Raw genomic sequence first — 16,773 nt, forward strand, 5'->3', positions numbered from 1 at the left:
TAAGCCTCTAAAAACTATATTCTGATAAATGCCTACATATATAATTTTCAATTAAAAGAAAAAAACAATAAAAAGAGTGAGTTTTAATTTTTCAATTAATATCAATCAATAACTTTGTTTGACAACTGTGATACTGCATACTTAGCTATTCCTATGTCATATCCTAAGTTGTTTGCTGATAGTGATTGAAATATTGAACTTGATATGATTATTTCAATGAGTCTGCATGTGTTTGACAGTATGCTTCTGATGCAAATAGCAAATGATCGGCAAAACTGAACACTAAAATTCAAGGGGATCAATTATACATTCCTGTTCCTACATTATGCATCCCCTAAAAACTAGCTCAAGGCACACAGCTGTGTAATCACAGGTGGAAGAGCAATTTCTTCAGAATTTATAGAAATTTCAGATACAGCATAGTTTATGGGACATACCTTTGATATCCATGGTTATTTTCAATTGAATTTTTGGCCCTGCACCAGCACCATTAATTGCATACACCTTAAAAAAACCAAACATTTGTTTTAATGAGTATTGTAATAGCTTCATATTTGACAATTCTGGATATATCTGTAGCAACAATAAAAGCTGAAACACTCCTTTTGTCATTCACACTAGGCTAGAACTTACTTTATATTGCTTTGAAATCCTAAGTGTGGTAACACTTCATTGCTTATGATGGAGCTCTTAAAAAAGGAGTAAGTAAGTTCACTCAAAGAATGATCATTCCCTTGTCTTGTGTCCCAGCCTCTGACTATTTCAAAGTACTTCATGCACATATTTCTAGCAAGATCCCCTTGCAGAACTGGACCTTTCATGTCCAGTGAGCAATGCCAGTACTGGAATTAAGAGAGAAATTTAGTCTTGTGCTTGTAACTATGTGTCACAAATTGCTTTGCTACATGAACTGGTCATCCAGACCAGTGATGCGTCCTGCTCCCACTTGCTCCATCCTGTTCATTGCTCCCCTTGTTCCTCACACTTGCCTCTCTTTGCACCCCAGGTAACATTCTTGGCATGAAAATCTCATAATCAGCCAAAGTTTCAAACTAATCTCATATCAAAGAAAAAGAAATACTCCCCCCCCAGCCCAACAAATGTATCAGTTCTTACGCTGACATTATAGGTATGTCCTCCTTTTAGTCCTTCTATCATGGCAGTGACTGACTGATCTTTTTTTTTAATGACACTAAGGTTGTGGATCTGGATGGCAGCAGGGTCATCTTCATTGTAAACCATAGCTTGATACACTTGAATATTTCCATTTGGTTCAGATGGTGGCACAAATGTTACTTGGAATTTTGTTACTTCATCTGGTATCTTCTGAAAAGTTATGTTGTTAGGTGGGTCTTCAGGCACTGAAATAAATATTTCAATGACCCACTTAATCAGTTTACTACTATTACTATTAGAGTAAAACCTGAAAAATTAAAATTATATTTTTTGTATATCAGTATTATTTCATTGATATTTTCTGGGTTGAATTAAAAATTCTCTAATACTTAGTGCATGTGCAAATATTCATAAACACAATAAAAAGTCAAATATCTACTGAAATCCTTTTCTTAATGATGGCACTGAATGCTACAAACTTTTAAAGTAATGATTAGGTAAAACTCAGTAGTCTCTACTCAGGAAATTTTTTCCTGATTATCTATTTAAAAAGCCTGAAAGCATCATTATACCTCAAAACACATCTGGGGCTGACAAATCCTTGCACAAGTTGACAAGTAAGAAGCAAGAGTCAGTGAGTATTCCTTTCTGAAAACAGCAGAGTATTCCTCTGTTAACAGCAAGCTCCCTCCCAACATATAAGCAAGCCACTGTGCTCCTAAGAGTCTCTGCTTTTCACAACTAAATCTTTAGGAAAATTTTTCCACTGACGCCCAGACACAAGCACAACATGCATTTTTCCTGGAGGCAGTATCTTGTCAACTGCTGATTCCAGTAGCTTATTCTTAAGACAGCAAAGGTATAAATCATTTTCCCAATGTCCCTATCTGAAGGAAAAGGCTGTAACATTCTTTCCAGGCAGCTAAATATTTATTGCTGTACCTGAGCAGACAAGTATGTGGCGTGACCTCTAAATAGTGAAATCAAACGATGGAAGGTAAACATATTCCCTCAGCCAAGGATTTAGATGCAGTTGTCTTATTTCCCAGGTTTTTTATACCAGCCAACAAATGCTTACTGAGGCTTCTCTGCAGTAAGTCTGGGTCAACTGGTCCTAACAAAGCCATATGCTAAACAGTACAAACCAGATGAAATGAGATGGAAAAAAATAAACCTGTTCCTCTCCAAAGTTATTGCACCTCCTAATGTATCAGATATTCATATAAGGAAGAGAGCTACCAGAAAAGGTACCACAGGATGCTGTCTGTCTCAGCATAGACCCAGCTACCACATAGCCACATCTTTTTCTACAGCACAAGAGCATATGATCTTCCAGGCATAGAAATAGGTAATGAAATCATTAGAATTTATCTTACTTAAAGCATTGGAGATATCTATATATATCTATATCTATATCTATATCTATATCTATATCTATATCTATATCTATATCTATATCTATATCTATATCTATATCTATATCATCTATATCTATACACATACATATACATATAGTATCATATCAATAGGGACCTTGGATTTTCATACATCAAAGGAAAGATAAATGATAAATAAAGTCACTGTGTAGTACATTTAAAACTGACACTAACCTGAGTATATAACTAAAAAGTTATTCTGCAGCAGACCCTCTAGAGATAAGGTAATTATGCTTTATACACAAGTGATAATTAGTTTGAATGAAACAGAACTTCAATACCTCTTGAGAAAATAGGTTTAGTGCTTTGCTTGATTACTGGTTTAAACAATGAACAACAATTCAAAAACAGCAAAGACAGTAGACAGACCATAACCATGATCTATGTATGTAAAGTTAGGACTAAATTTTCCCCATGTACATATTTATATTTTTGTACTATTTATAGCTTTCTAAGCAAATGCAAATGCTGTCTACTTTTCTTTAACATCTAATCTCAGTTTTATTTCTCTGACTAACTTTACAGCATCATCTACTTCTGCCACCTTAATATCTAGCTCAGACTCCAGGTTGTTTAGAATCTGTGGAACAGCTAACTCAAGCAGAGTTTCCTATGGGCCTTCACTAGCAACTTCCTTACACAGAGAATACACAGATAATGTCCTCAAGTCTGCACAGATACCACTTATAAATGGTAGGATTCACTTCACCTATTTTTTTATGTTTAAATTTTGCACCAAAACCAAGGATGTTGTGTGAAGTTTTCAGTAGTCTCTTAACAGGTACCTCCACAAAGGAGTCATCCCTGACTAAGACAGGTATCTCATATATATATGGTAATGTATAGACAGAACCTCTCTCTTCATTGCCCATAGAAGTAATCTAGTTGGCTGTGTTCCACATAGCCAAATTTTACATGGAGCAAGATAGGATCCAGCATAACTGAAGGTAAATCTTATTATTTATAACCATCCCTTATTTGTTGTCTGACATTTTTTTAAATATTAAAAAAAATATTGTGAGAACAAATCTGTATTAAAAGCCCACATTGTGTTTAAAGTCCTCATGTATTTGTCAAATTAAAGAAAAGCTGTGAATTTTGATCTGTATAAAGTAGAAAAAAAATTACAAACCTGCTTCAAAAGTGGAGACAATTACAGGGGAACTAGGCTTGCCTTCTAGGACTGCAGCATTAACATCCCCCGTAAAGGCAATGATCACTACAGAATACCTTGTAAATGCCTTCAAATCAGAAATTTCTAAGATTTTATCCTCCTCATTTGTCTTCAAAAATTGAGCTTTATAGTTGTCATTATCCACCTGTCAAAAAAAGTAAAATATAAAAAAAAAAGTTGTTACAAGGCTTGAAACAGCAAAAGCAGGAAATTATTACTTGAATATCTTATTTAAGTTTTATTCTTCCACTTCCCTAGCTAGTTATATAGAAGGGTTCACAAGGAGTCTCTGGATCCCAAGCGTACAAAGCTGTGCTGGGGAATACACTCCCATCTAACCCATCTGCTGCCTTTCTGGCACTTCATGTACTTTGTGGTTAAGGGAATGGGCTCTTTGGTTGGTGCTGTCTCACACCAAGCAAACAGGAACCAATTTGGAGACACTGGGCCAAGGCAATTATAGTGACCTGAAACAGGCATCAAACTAGGCAAAGATCCAGAAGATGAACATCTATATATCAGAAGATTGTTTGGAATACAATTAGAAAGTTGGGCAGCAATATATACTGTTGATACAACAGTGGAAGGTGCAATTCTTCTTTGGATTTATGAATAGAAGCTCTTTTTTATGAGAGAATTGGGAAGGATTAATCCTCCCAGCAGAAAACCTGGAAAGCTTTAAGGTTCATTCTAAAAATGGGTGGACTATAGGAGACCTAGTAATAACTTTAAAATATAAAAAAGGTGTTAATAAACTGAAGATAACCCACTGTCTACAGTGCTCAGAAGAATATAAATAGAAATTTTACTTACACAAAAACCAACAAGAATTAAAAAATACACAATCTGCATTGATATACCTAAAAAATGTAACTAAAACCATGACTATGAATTTAGTTATAAGCTAAAATAATATATTGAGGGTTGCTGAGCAATTTTCAGCACTGGATATTATGTGAAAAAGACAATGAATAATTCTTGAGGAATATTTTAGGTACACTTGTTTCTGTGTTAGAGCAGGCTACAGGTTGAATTACATTATGGACACCTCTCATCTTTACATCTCAAATAATCTGTAGTTCTGTAGAAAAATCTCCTGTGTTGAACTTCATATCCAATTAATCACTTCTAATGGTATCTTCAAAAACAAGAAAAAAATGGGTGCTTTTCTAGTGTTTCATCAAGTATCAATTACAAAATTGTATTTATGTATATTCACACTGCTTCAGTTAATAATGTTTTTATTATTGTTTCCTCAGTGTGTAATTTGAAAAGAGAATTAGGTAGCTGTACAGTAGTTTTCCCACTGAACAAAATCTGTATTAAATGCAGCTGATAAAACATTAGAACAGCTCAAGCATACCATTTATTTGACAGATAGGCATATATCCCCACTGAGAATTAACCTGAACTAAACTTTCTGATGAATTACACAGACATTCATTTCCTGGGATGGCCATCAAGAGCTGAAACATTTTCTTCTTTCTGACTATCAAGAATCTGGCATATAAATATTTATCCAACAGCTAAAGTACAATCACAGCACTACATCATTAAATTTATTTCTATTCTCCATGAATTTTAATGGTTAAGTTCCATTTTCCTTACCTATTTCCAGGAATATTTTATTGAGAAGTACTTATTCAGAATTATAGTACGACAAACTAAAACATGACTAGGAGGAAAAATAATGGAGTAGTTTTTATCTTTTCTCATCCTTAAAGCTGAAAGGCACATCCTAGTAATTTAAGCAGAATCCTAATATTCCTATTCAGTTATGAATACTACTTATTAAGTTTTAGTATATAACAGGAGAAATCTGAATTATTCTGTTCTATGATGCTATTTTTATAAATATTTAAAGATACTCAGCTGAGAATAAGAACAAGTAAAATTACACATACTGGAACTTTGTGGAATTTGAAGTCTTCATAAAACTTTCCCACTGGGACAATAAAATATATACTAAAAATTTCACTGAAAAAGATTGGGACAGCTTTACTGGTCTTTAGGAAGGAAGAGGTTTGTCTACTAAAATTCTCCAGAACTGGCACCTGTAGTGCCAGTCATTAGACTGACAACATCTAATTACAGGGAATCCATAAACATAAACCTGGTTATCTGAAATACACCTTGAGAAAAACCCAAAAAAATCACTTTGTAAAAACTGGTCCTCCAAACTGAAGATTTAAAACAGTTTTTAAGTTCTTTTCAAATGCTGGCAAGTTCACACAGAACATTCCGTAGATCATCTTCATTCAAGAATTTTATTTTAACTTATATTGATAAGGTATTTATACTATTTATAATAGTATTTATACTATTTATAATATTTTTTATTTATACTATTTATAATATTTTTAGAGCGTAGATTGGGATGATATAATTGATAACTTTGGAATTATCAGACAGAGAGGAAATCATTTCAATCAAATTGATAAAATATTAAATCCAAAAAAATTCAAGCTTTGAAAACTTAATTTTAAGTTTTATAAAAACCATGAAATGTTCCCCTCCTGATGCACTAAAATGCTGCTTAGTCAAAAATGACAGGAATTTTTTACAAGGAAGAAGTCTTCTCTTAATTTATTAGAGAGGAAATAAAACTTGCTATATAGTTTTTAGTGACCTACCCGTTGGGCCAAGCAATCATCCCTGTAAGTCCTCCCCTTGCCATACATCCTTCATCCTGCCATTCTATTGCTGCACTAAGCATGTTCAGAACTGAGCAGATTTCTCTCTGGATGTTGTACAATGAACTTAGAGGAAGAGAAGATTACAGGACTACACATTACTCTCTCTTGTAACTTTTCTGAGTAGCTTAAAAATATTTGGTATTTTTTTACTGATCTCCTTAGACATTTTGATAGCAGAAATAGCTCAGCATTAATATATTAGCAGATCAGTAATCCTTATGACAGATTCAGAAAAATTAAATATACACACATAGTCTTATTCTCTTCTCAGAAAACTTAACTTTGTGTTTAAAGGCCTTAAATAGTTTGAAGTAGACTTTAAATTTTTTTCCTACTATCAAACTGAATGATTCAAAATTTTTGAAACTGTGAACAGCAACATTGCCTAGGTAACATCTGGTAAGCTACTTCTTATTTTCACTTACGGCCCTGTCTGTATAATTCCTGGCAGAACATGGAACTTATATTCTACTTCTCATGGGCTTGAACTTAGAAAGATGCCTATCTTGCCACAGGGCAGGAAATGGGATTTATTAATGGTGGGCTTAAGGCGTTTTGTAAGCGCAGTAGAGGATGAAAAGAGAAAAGCCACCAGAGTTTTCCTCTTATGTCAGCTTTTTTTGGTTATAAAGATCAAGGAGAAAGAAGTGTTATTACTGTGCTACCAAAATAGGACTAATCTGATGGACAGAGCGCCAAGTGCAAATTGGGAAATCTAGCTTGACTTTAAGGTTTGCCCTCTGGTGCTGTGTAACTTGGTACAAGTCATTTCCTTTTGCTAGGCTCTCCTCTTTGGTTTTTAAAATCACTGTGATGAACATTTCCTTCCTTTGAAGAAGAAAAAGTCATTATGGTTAAAAAGAGGTCCACTTCCACTAAGCTCAACTACTATTCTCCTGTGTGCATTTATAGATACACTTTTTTCCCTCCAAGATCTCTTATTAGCACATTTTTTTAATATTAATCAATTATTTTATCTCCTATTAATAAATGAATAAATGTACAATTAATTCTTATGTGGAATTTCTGTGGAAATAGACACACTTAAATGGTTTTCAACCCACTTATGTCTGTCCTGCAATTTCTATTTCTGTGGTATTGATATCCACAGCCATCTGTATAAGCACTGAGTAAAACAGAGTTGCCTTACTGAGGTAACATCTATGAGGTAGCTCGTTGGTCCTGTAATGATGGCAGGTTCACTCCAGCTGACATTAATACTGTGAGGAGATGTAGCTAAAACAGTCACATTTTCTGGAGGACCATCTGGAGCTGTAGGAAAAAAAAGTGTATGTGAATGAATCATGGCCAACAAAGTGCACAAAAAATAACCCAGTCTAATTTTAATGGCCAGTAGAGGTTTGAAAATAAAACTTTATCTCACAATTAAGATTACACACTGCTTAAATAACTATAATTTTTCTCTTTTTTTCATATAAAAGTCACACCATGTAATTTAGAAATACATCTTTCATTATAACCACTACAATTTTTCTAGAGTATGGACTGCCTATGACTTCATTTCAAATTGACATTATAGGGTTATTTAATTACAGGTTCTTTATAAGTATTTCACATGACACAGGCATAATATATGCAAATATTTATCCAATAGTCAAGTATAATATATTTGCTTATGTCAAATGAATCATTCCAAGAACAAGAAATTGTGAAAAGACATCAAATTCTGAATGCTAGAAAAAATTTCCAGTAGTATCAGAAAGTAGAAGTAGAAATAATTTTCTGCATTTCCTTTCAATTTATTCTTAGCATGTTGAGAAAATACAGAAAACGCAAACAAAAGAAGTGGTAAGAATTGCAAGAGGACAAGAATGCTCACATTAAGAAATGAGATTTCCCTAAAATTTCCATTTGTTGAGGTGATATGTGAATTAACCTAGTTATGTCTTATTCATGAAAAAGAAATTTATGAAATCATAACAACAACTCAGCAATTCTCAGCAAATTGTATTATTTTTTCATAATAACCATTTAAATTTCATGGAAATGAAATTTGGAATAGAATGACAACAGATTTGTAGATAATCACAGAACTTGGCTCCAGGGTGCCTTGCTTTTGGATGCACTACAAAAAAAAGACAACTGTGGAAAGTATCCCTGAGCAGCCTGGTAAAAAACAAAAAGTATTTGTGCGTATTTCCACAACCTGACTTCATTGTGCCTTCTTTTCAATCTACCACAAATATATCCATATCAGTCAGCAGTATATTATAAAAAATTACTAAAGCGATTGTACCTATGCTAATCAGAAGATGCAGTCTCTTTTCTCAAACAAGATTAACACATGTATATGTAGTTTTCCACTATTAATCATTAGGTAAGAGGTCTAAATGAGGAAAGAAATTGGAGGATGTAAGAGGCTACTTAGTTCTTCAGGAAGAACACAGGGTAGGAAAAAGAAAAGAACATGGAAAGAAGTATGTAGCTGTTGCAGTTATCTGTGAAAGGTTAATGAGGAAAATAATAAAATTTTGCACTATGGAGGCGAAAATTTGGCACCATCGTTGCAGAATAAAAGAGAAATATTTGGGATTAGGTAAGGTGCTAAAATGAATTTGGGATGTTGGATACAGGAATTAGATTCCCGTGCTGGGATTAGCAGGAATATACAAGACTTTATAGGCAGGATCAAATTCAACCATTGGAAGCAGTCCCCAAAAATACTGAAGAGCATGGAACAAATGAATGGAGTGTAACTGAATGAACTGTGAGCGCACATGAAGGGTGGCAAAAGAGGAGAGTGCTCAGAGAAGGCTGGCTGTTAAGTGGGGAGCTACAAAAGATAAAACAAAATACAAGGGAAAGCATTGTCCCTGAAAATTAGAATAAGCACAAATTCTATTTTTCAGATAATGCATGTCAGGCTTGTTACCAAACACCCTTTCAGTGTAAACAATGCTTCTAGTAACTATGGCAATGATATTTATCAGCTTTAATGCAAAAGGAAATTTCTGAAAAACAGTATAAAATTATATATATATATATACAGCTTCTTGGGCCTTAGTTTTCATGCGAACCAAGTTTCCAAAGACCATTTTCCATTGTTTTTTATAGAACTAATGGACTCTGCAGTTATGCATTAGATGGTGTGAAATAATTTTAAAGCATTATCTCATCTACAAATTATACAGTTTGCAGTTACTTATATGGTTAATTTCCATATGCAGTTTATATGTGATGCATTTGTAGATATTTGCAAGAAAATTCTGATTGAGTATGCTATATTTAGTTACTTGTCTAAAGTACATCTAAATATTAATACATGGTTTATTTTCATTATGCAAAGTAAAATATCAGACATTAACCAAATCATACTGAAATGTAGGAATATTTTTTCTGAAATTACATGTATAACTGGGGGGAAAACCAGAAAATGAAAGGTATCTGACATGTATTATGTCTTACAAAAAACATCTTTTTTTAATCTGTGTTTGATTCAGTGGATGACTGCCGCATTCTGATTTAAGTTTGTTTGTGAAATGAATCTGGTCAGTATGAAGCCATGATATCACTACCCCCTTTCTCTTATAAATCACAGCAATTTACTCTGGAGAAATGACCTAGTCTTATTCTCTCATTCCCCCATAATCCAATCACTTCCTCTCATAAGCACTTTTCTCCTGGTTTTCACAATAATGCATTTTCTGTAACTAATAACCATCATTTCCTGATTATCATGCTTCTATCCTTGCACAGGAATGTGGGTCTTATGGAGGTCAGGGTCATCTTTCCCATCCATCTGTGTCCTGATGCTAAGGCAGCAGTTAAGTGTGTTAGTTTGAAGATAAGTCTGGATAGCCCATCATTTAGCATAATCTTCAAAAATAAGACTGAATACTCCAGTTTTCTAACAGAAATTCATGCTTGCCAGTTTGGTTAGGATCAGCTCCTTTTTTTCCCTTTCCCAGCAAAAATAAAGTGTGTGCTTCAGTTATTTAATTTTTAATCATCTAGGTTATTTTTATGTAGTTTTGAACAGTTATATCTTATATTAGCCCATAATTATTTTCAAATATTTACTTTTGAGGAAATGTAACAAAGAGAAACACATTCTCTCAGGCAAAGCTTTCCAGAAGAAAGAACACATAACAAGACGTGAAATCTCATTACTTTTCATCACACAGAAACATTTCTTTAATAGTACCAAGCAACTGGGTATCAGCAGGGATTGGGAAAGAAGGCGCTGAAAAGAGAAGCATAACCCTCTGCCCCATGCTTGTATGTCCTGGCCTTCATGGGACATTCAAACATCTGGGATTTTCCTTTGTACCTCAGTGTATCCTGGCATTAGGGGACTTGGCAGTTGACCAAAAAGCGTTGCATTGTGTAACCGTATGAGATCCAAAATGAGGTCAGCTCATTTTGTGTCATTCATTTTCCATCTAACACTGACCCTCCACGATTATTTCTCTCTCAGAAAACCTAAGTTCAGCCAATCTTGTTCTCCTCATAAATGTAATAGTGAAACTTGGGGTAAGTGTAGGGGTGAGGGAACAAAGTTTCCATAGCTATGGAAAACATTTCTTGCCCTTTCCCTTACTGTGATACAACACTGTGATCTTCTGTGCTGGTAACTATATAAATCTAAGTTATGATGGAAATATTTAATCTTGTAGAATAGATTTGGCTCTTGGGCAATCAATCAGCTAAGTAATAATGGTGCCATCACACTACTTTATGAGACAGTAAGACAATTCCTGTGACATTAATCTGCAGGATGGAAGGCTGAATAGTTTATCTGTGTGATGTGAGAACTGGGCTGCATTAGCAATCCGTAGTATTTTCATAGAGTAACTTTATAACCACTCTCAGTGCAGAACACTAACATTATTTTTTGTTTGAGACTTGCAAATGAGTTAGAGATTCTTGAAAATAATTCCTATAGCCTTAAATTTTTCTTCATAATGAACAACTGAAATAAACAGCTAAGATCCTCACCTTACACCCTGGATAGTCTGAATTATTAGGTATTTCTGCTTTAGCACAACAATCAAATCCTCAGAACTTGTAAAAAACTTTTAGGAATTATTTTATGTAATTTCTGCTGCTCTTGAGGTTTCTTCTCTTTATATTCTGGGAAATGAGTCTAACAGTTTTCACCTTATATGCTCCTCCTGAATATGATAATAAAAAACCTTCTGAATATGATAGGTGAATATTTTCTTTAGGCTTGAGAGAAACACAAATTTCTGAGAACCCTATGAATTATGAAAAAAAAATCCTTAAACTATTATTTCACAACAAAGGTAACTTTACCTTTGGTAGAAACAATGTCTTACAGAGGCACTTCTTGAAAATCAAGTGAAACAGTGCCTAACTTCTGCCCTCAAATGTGCAAACACAACTCCCATTGATTTTATGGGCTAAGTACTCAGGGTATTTTACATAGCAGCTAAGCACTCTTAAGCCCTAACAGACCAAGTATATTGGCTGTGTATCAGCAGGCTAATCCAGAGGATGCTTGGCCCTGTTCATGAGGGAAAGGAGAGGGAGATCAACACCTGTTTTCTGTTACAAGGCTGCCCAGAGTGCTGATTCTGCTTGGTGCATTCTGAATTGCTCTTTCCTGCTATAGGCTTACGTAGCCTTTGCAAAAGAAAGAGCAGAACTGAGGGGATTTCTAACAGCAATTTTAAAAACTAGGCTTTGAAAATTATGAGGTACCTAGAAACCTGCTCTTGCTAAAGATCAGCCAGTGCTCGTGGAGGCTCCTAGCACTGCTGAAGCACGACAGAGCTGCCAGCTGGCTACTCAGAGGTGTCATGTCACCTTTGTCTTCTTCTTCCTCCTCAGCTGATTGCCATTACCCCAGAAAAAGACCAGTGCCCAGACATGACATTTGGAATAGTGCCATGCTGCCTTGACTCCACAGCGGTGTGTTTTATAGGCAGCTTATCTCCTGATGTGTCATCAGCCTAAGTCGCAGGAAATTCATTGCTGCCTACTTGCATCACCACAGATACAGGTCAGCAGCTCCAGACACTGGGCTGGAAGAACTGGTGGAACCTTTATAATTTCTACCCCACCACTTGTAAACTATCTAATAGAACATACAGAGGACCTGTGGCTGAGAATAGCACTGAATTGAAATAGAAAGGGCTCATGCAGTCTATTGAGATGTTTATACTCTGATCTACCATCTTCTCAGTGGGGCTGGATAGGAAAGTAGTCTCTCTTAAACCAAATCATCACTCTCTGAAGAAGAAATCATAAAAAGCATCCTAACTGTATGCAATTATATGTGTTTTCATTATCTGCTTCCCCTTCCAGTTTACATCCCTAACTTTTTTTTAACTCCACAACAATTTTTTTTAAAGTATTTGCATACATCAGCAGCTGAGTTCTATCATTTTGATAGTACGAAATCTCCCCAGAGCTGCTGGCTCAAGAGTTGCTCAAGTTGTGGAGAACTTCTGTTATCTATTTTCTGCTCCATTTGGGTTTGTTGGGTTTTTCTTTCCCTTAATTTAAAATGTTGCACTGATTTACAGGCAGAGCTTCCCCATGAGTCACTAGACAAAGAAAGTAAGTGCACATGAGAATAACTCTGCAGCTGATTCCAGCACTTCTCAATCCAAAGGACTACTTCTGAGCTTTATAAAAAAATCAGGCTGTTATGATGTTTACTATCACAGTGTCCACACATCACATGATTATAAAAACCTGAGTGGGACAAGACAAATATCTGGACCGCTGAGTAGTCCTTGGTACACAGCTCTTTAAGTACCTGGTAGCTATATTATTATTATTATTATTATTATTATTATTATTATTATTATTATTATTATTATTATTATTATTATTATTATTTTGAAAGGGGAAATTACTAAAAGAGCTGTGATTAAGTCAGGCTATCCATGGTGATTCTCAGTTGTTCTACAGAGGCCAGATCTCAGGTATTCTCTGTCCTAGGATGGCTGCAAACTGGTAGGGAAGATCATATATTCCCATGACAACTGCCTAAATAATTTATGTTTCATGTCCCCTTCTCTCAAATATTTTGTGCTGACTTATTTATGACAACTACCTCTTCTCTTACTTGGAAACTTAAATCCTCAGCTGAGGCATGAGAGTTCTAATATGTGTCAAGGCAATCCTGTACATGTTTCATGGCTACTCTGATTAGTAAACTCTGTAGATGCATATGGTTTTAGAAAGAAATCTTAATCCCTCAGAAACTATTGCTTAAATTCCATTGCCAAAAACACGCAAAAGAATTTCAGGAAAGTTTTACAACTTAATGAACAGACTTTTAGTCAAAGAATTTAAAGAATACTTTTTTCATTGGCACACCCCACAGGTGAAATTGTATTGAAAAATGGCATATCAACTCATACCAGCAAAAATTCAGACTTACCTTGTCTACACATCTAGTACAGCTACATGACAGTTGAAATACTGTTGGTTAATCAGTAAATATAAAACAGTACACAAAATACATTGAAATATTAGTAAGTATTAGGTATGTATACCTACCACACAATTTATATTTTATATATATATATATATGTATAGTAGGTCAGGAGTTGTTATAAATCCTTATTGACTTCACCAGTATTGTAGGTCTATGAAGAAATAACTTCAACAAGAGTTCTTGTTATTTAAATGAACATCACATTGTTATAGAGACATGGCAGACATCCTTACTTACAGCCAGGAAGGGTTTGAGTTGAAATCCAAGGTGAAGAACTGCCATAACCAACATTTGTACTGGCAGCAACAGCAAATCTGTACCATCTGTATTTTTTCAGTTCATACACTGTGTCTTCTATCCAGCCATCCATGACATTTTCATGTAAATACTGATGCATCTCATATTCAATACATTCCATAGCCTCCCAGTCACTGCAGTGGATGGATTGTAGCTGTGTGGTAATCTTGTAGTTTTGAAAGTAGCCAAGGATAGATTTTGGTGATCTCCAATGCAAGGTCACACTTGTTGATTGCACATTGGAAAAAACAATATCTCTGGGTGCACTAGGAACTATAGATTAAAACACTTGTAAGAGACCTTAATTCGAATGAAAGGTGATTGCAACTATACGACTTTTCTCCACTGTTAAAAACATATTTTAATAAGCATATCTAAAGACCAAGATTCAAATTAATATGTTTAATAAGCAATATTTCCAATGGCATAAATCACAGTGTACATATTTAGGTAGCATATGTTTACTATAGCTTTTGAAATAAAGAAAAAAATTCTTGCAGGCATGGGATGTAGGACCAGTGTAGAGAGATGTGACATTTCTATTGCTACTTTTGGGGCACTGTCTCAGCTAATGGAGGGAATATTACACAAAGTTATTTTTCTATGCTACACATAGCATGTTTTACTGTGGGTTCTAACTGGGGTTCTTCAGCCCTTATTTAGAAATACTCGTGTATCTCCTTCTCTCTTGCTAATATATGAAATCCTCACACAACACATCAAGGTAAGTTTTGTAAATCTCCTTTTTCACCTTCTGAATGAAAAGTATCAGTACATGCTATACGTTTGTCTGGCATTATAGAAGTGCTTTACAAGAACATTAAGAGAAAGAGCTGAATAAAAGATAAAAAATAAATTTCCCACAAACTTTGATTCCACTTATTTATATGAAGTTATATTCACGTCCATGAGACAGAAGCAGTGCATATATGTACATATATATGCATGTACACACATGTACTCTGTCTATATTGAGTCAGCAGCATACTCCCAGATTTCACAGACCAGTTGAACATATGGTTTTGTGCTATATCACATAGTCATAGAGAAAGCTAATATTATCTCTAAGACTCTGTAAGATAATACTAATACTCTCTATGGCAAAAAACTGTGCAGAAAAATCAGCTCAGAAATCATTGTGTGCACATAGCTTTAAAGAGTGCTTTAGAGTCTTTGGGGGAAGAGGTATCACTGGTAAAAGAAAACACATCATACATCCTCAAACTGAAACTGAAGAAATCCCAAGGCTTACATAAAGAGGAAAAGGATCCCAGACCAACGTTACTGGGGAAGAGAAAATACTCCTTTTTCTTTTCTTTCAGCCCTATGGGAATATCTGATGTTTGCTTTTGTCTGCAACAATTTGTTTATTAAAATTATCACAATATAATAAGATAAATCTTCTCCACTAAATATGGATATTTACAAGAAATATAAATTCTGAATCAGACAAAGCTGTGTTGATGAAAAGGCAGAGAAATTAAAATCCCTTCAAATGAACCCAAAGCAGGTGGAGTCTGCAGGAGAGGGAGTAGGCAAAGAACCATAGGCCATCTCTTGCTCTTCCACTGAGCTCTCATGCACAAGTACCCAACACCCCAACATGCAACAGCCCCATTGGCCCCCATCTTGCTACACACTAACCAGACACAGAACAAAACCAAACTATATTAAAAAAATCTTTGCTAAAGACAACTTCCATCATCATACTCCATGCCATCAAAATTAAAGTTGTTTTTCTCTGCTGCTATTAGCATGAAGATAAGTACAGAAAGTAGTAAAAAATATCAAAACATGCAGTACCATTCTTGCTTGCTCAGATTTGGGGATGTAATACTTAATTTACCCCCTTTCAAAAAGAAAACTGCAATATTGTCATAAAAACTATATAAGCTGTATTAGCTATTTTTGTAAATTACAAGAAATGTCCTAGTTCGACTACTGACTTTATGGAAAATAAAGGCAGAGAAATACTACATGGTTAGTAGAAAATACCTGTATTTTTCTTCCATAAATCTTCTATTCTGCTGTAATGTAAGCTGTTAATATCTGTTAAGATACTGCAAAAATTTGAGTTCTTACACACTCAAATATGATAATGATAAAATGTGGGATAGAATAGAAAACTAACTATTGGGCTATATTCCAATACAGATACTAGGGTTTGTCATAAAGCAGATAGTAACTGGTTAGTTGCTGAGTGTTAGTAGGAAGGTGGAAATATATACTTTCACTTGCTGAAATGTGCAGCTGGTTAAGCCCTGGCTAGCACAACTGCAGTCTCTGCACCTAAAACAAGGCAGGTTAAAGAGGCTGGTCACAGACAAAGGAAGAGCAATGCCCATGATCTAGACACCATGGTGGCCTTTTCTTCTTAAGGAGAGTACCTGGTTCCCTTATTTTCAACATGCATGATGACATCAAAAATAACCAAGTGTTAGCAATTTTGCAGTAAAGAAGGAAAAGACGCTTGGCTTTCACAGAACTAGAAACTGTATCAGGCAAAATGGTGGTGGCTTTGACTTGTGGGCTCTCTGGCAGACTAACAAAATTCTAATAAATCCAGCCTCTATGAGCCTTCCTTGTATTTGGAAAAGAGACAAACTCACTGAAAGTGGG

The 16,773-nt window shown here is 34.9% G+C and overlaps 1 protein-coding gene across 1 annotated transcript in view; it reads right to left on the reverse strand.

Annotated features, from left to right (window-relative positions):
• The window catches only part of PTPRQ (protein tyrosine phosphatase receptor type Q), a 99,376-nt gene that overhangs the window by 33,339 nt on the left and 49,264 nt on the right, over positions 1 to 16,773 (reverse strand). The window contains exons 26-30 of the mRNA XM_066550705.1: positions 14,095 to 14,427; positions 7,573 to 7,694; positions 3,685 to 3,871; positions 1,117 to 1,361; positions 438 to 504 (exon numbers count right to left, since the gene is read on the reverse strand). Coding sequence (XP_066406802.1) covers positions 438 to 504; positions 1,117 to 1,361; positions 3,685 to 3,871; positions 7,573 to 7,694; positions 14,095 to 14,427 — 954 coding nt within the window. The remainder of the gene's footprint in view (positions 1 to 437; positions 505 to 1,116; positions 1,362 to 3,684; positions 3,872 to 7,572; positions 7,695 to 14,094; positions 14,428 to 16,773) is intronic.

The sequence above is a fragment of the Molothrus aeneus genome, chromosome 5, assembly GCF_037042795.1.
Source record: "Molothrus aeneus isolate 106 chromosome 5, BPBGC_Maene_1.0, whole genome shotgun sequence".
In the NCBI taxonomy this organism is placed as follows: Eukaryota; Metazoa; Chordata; class Aves; order Passeriformes; family Icteridae; genus Molothrus; species Molothrus aeneus.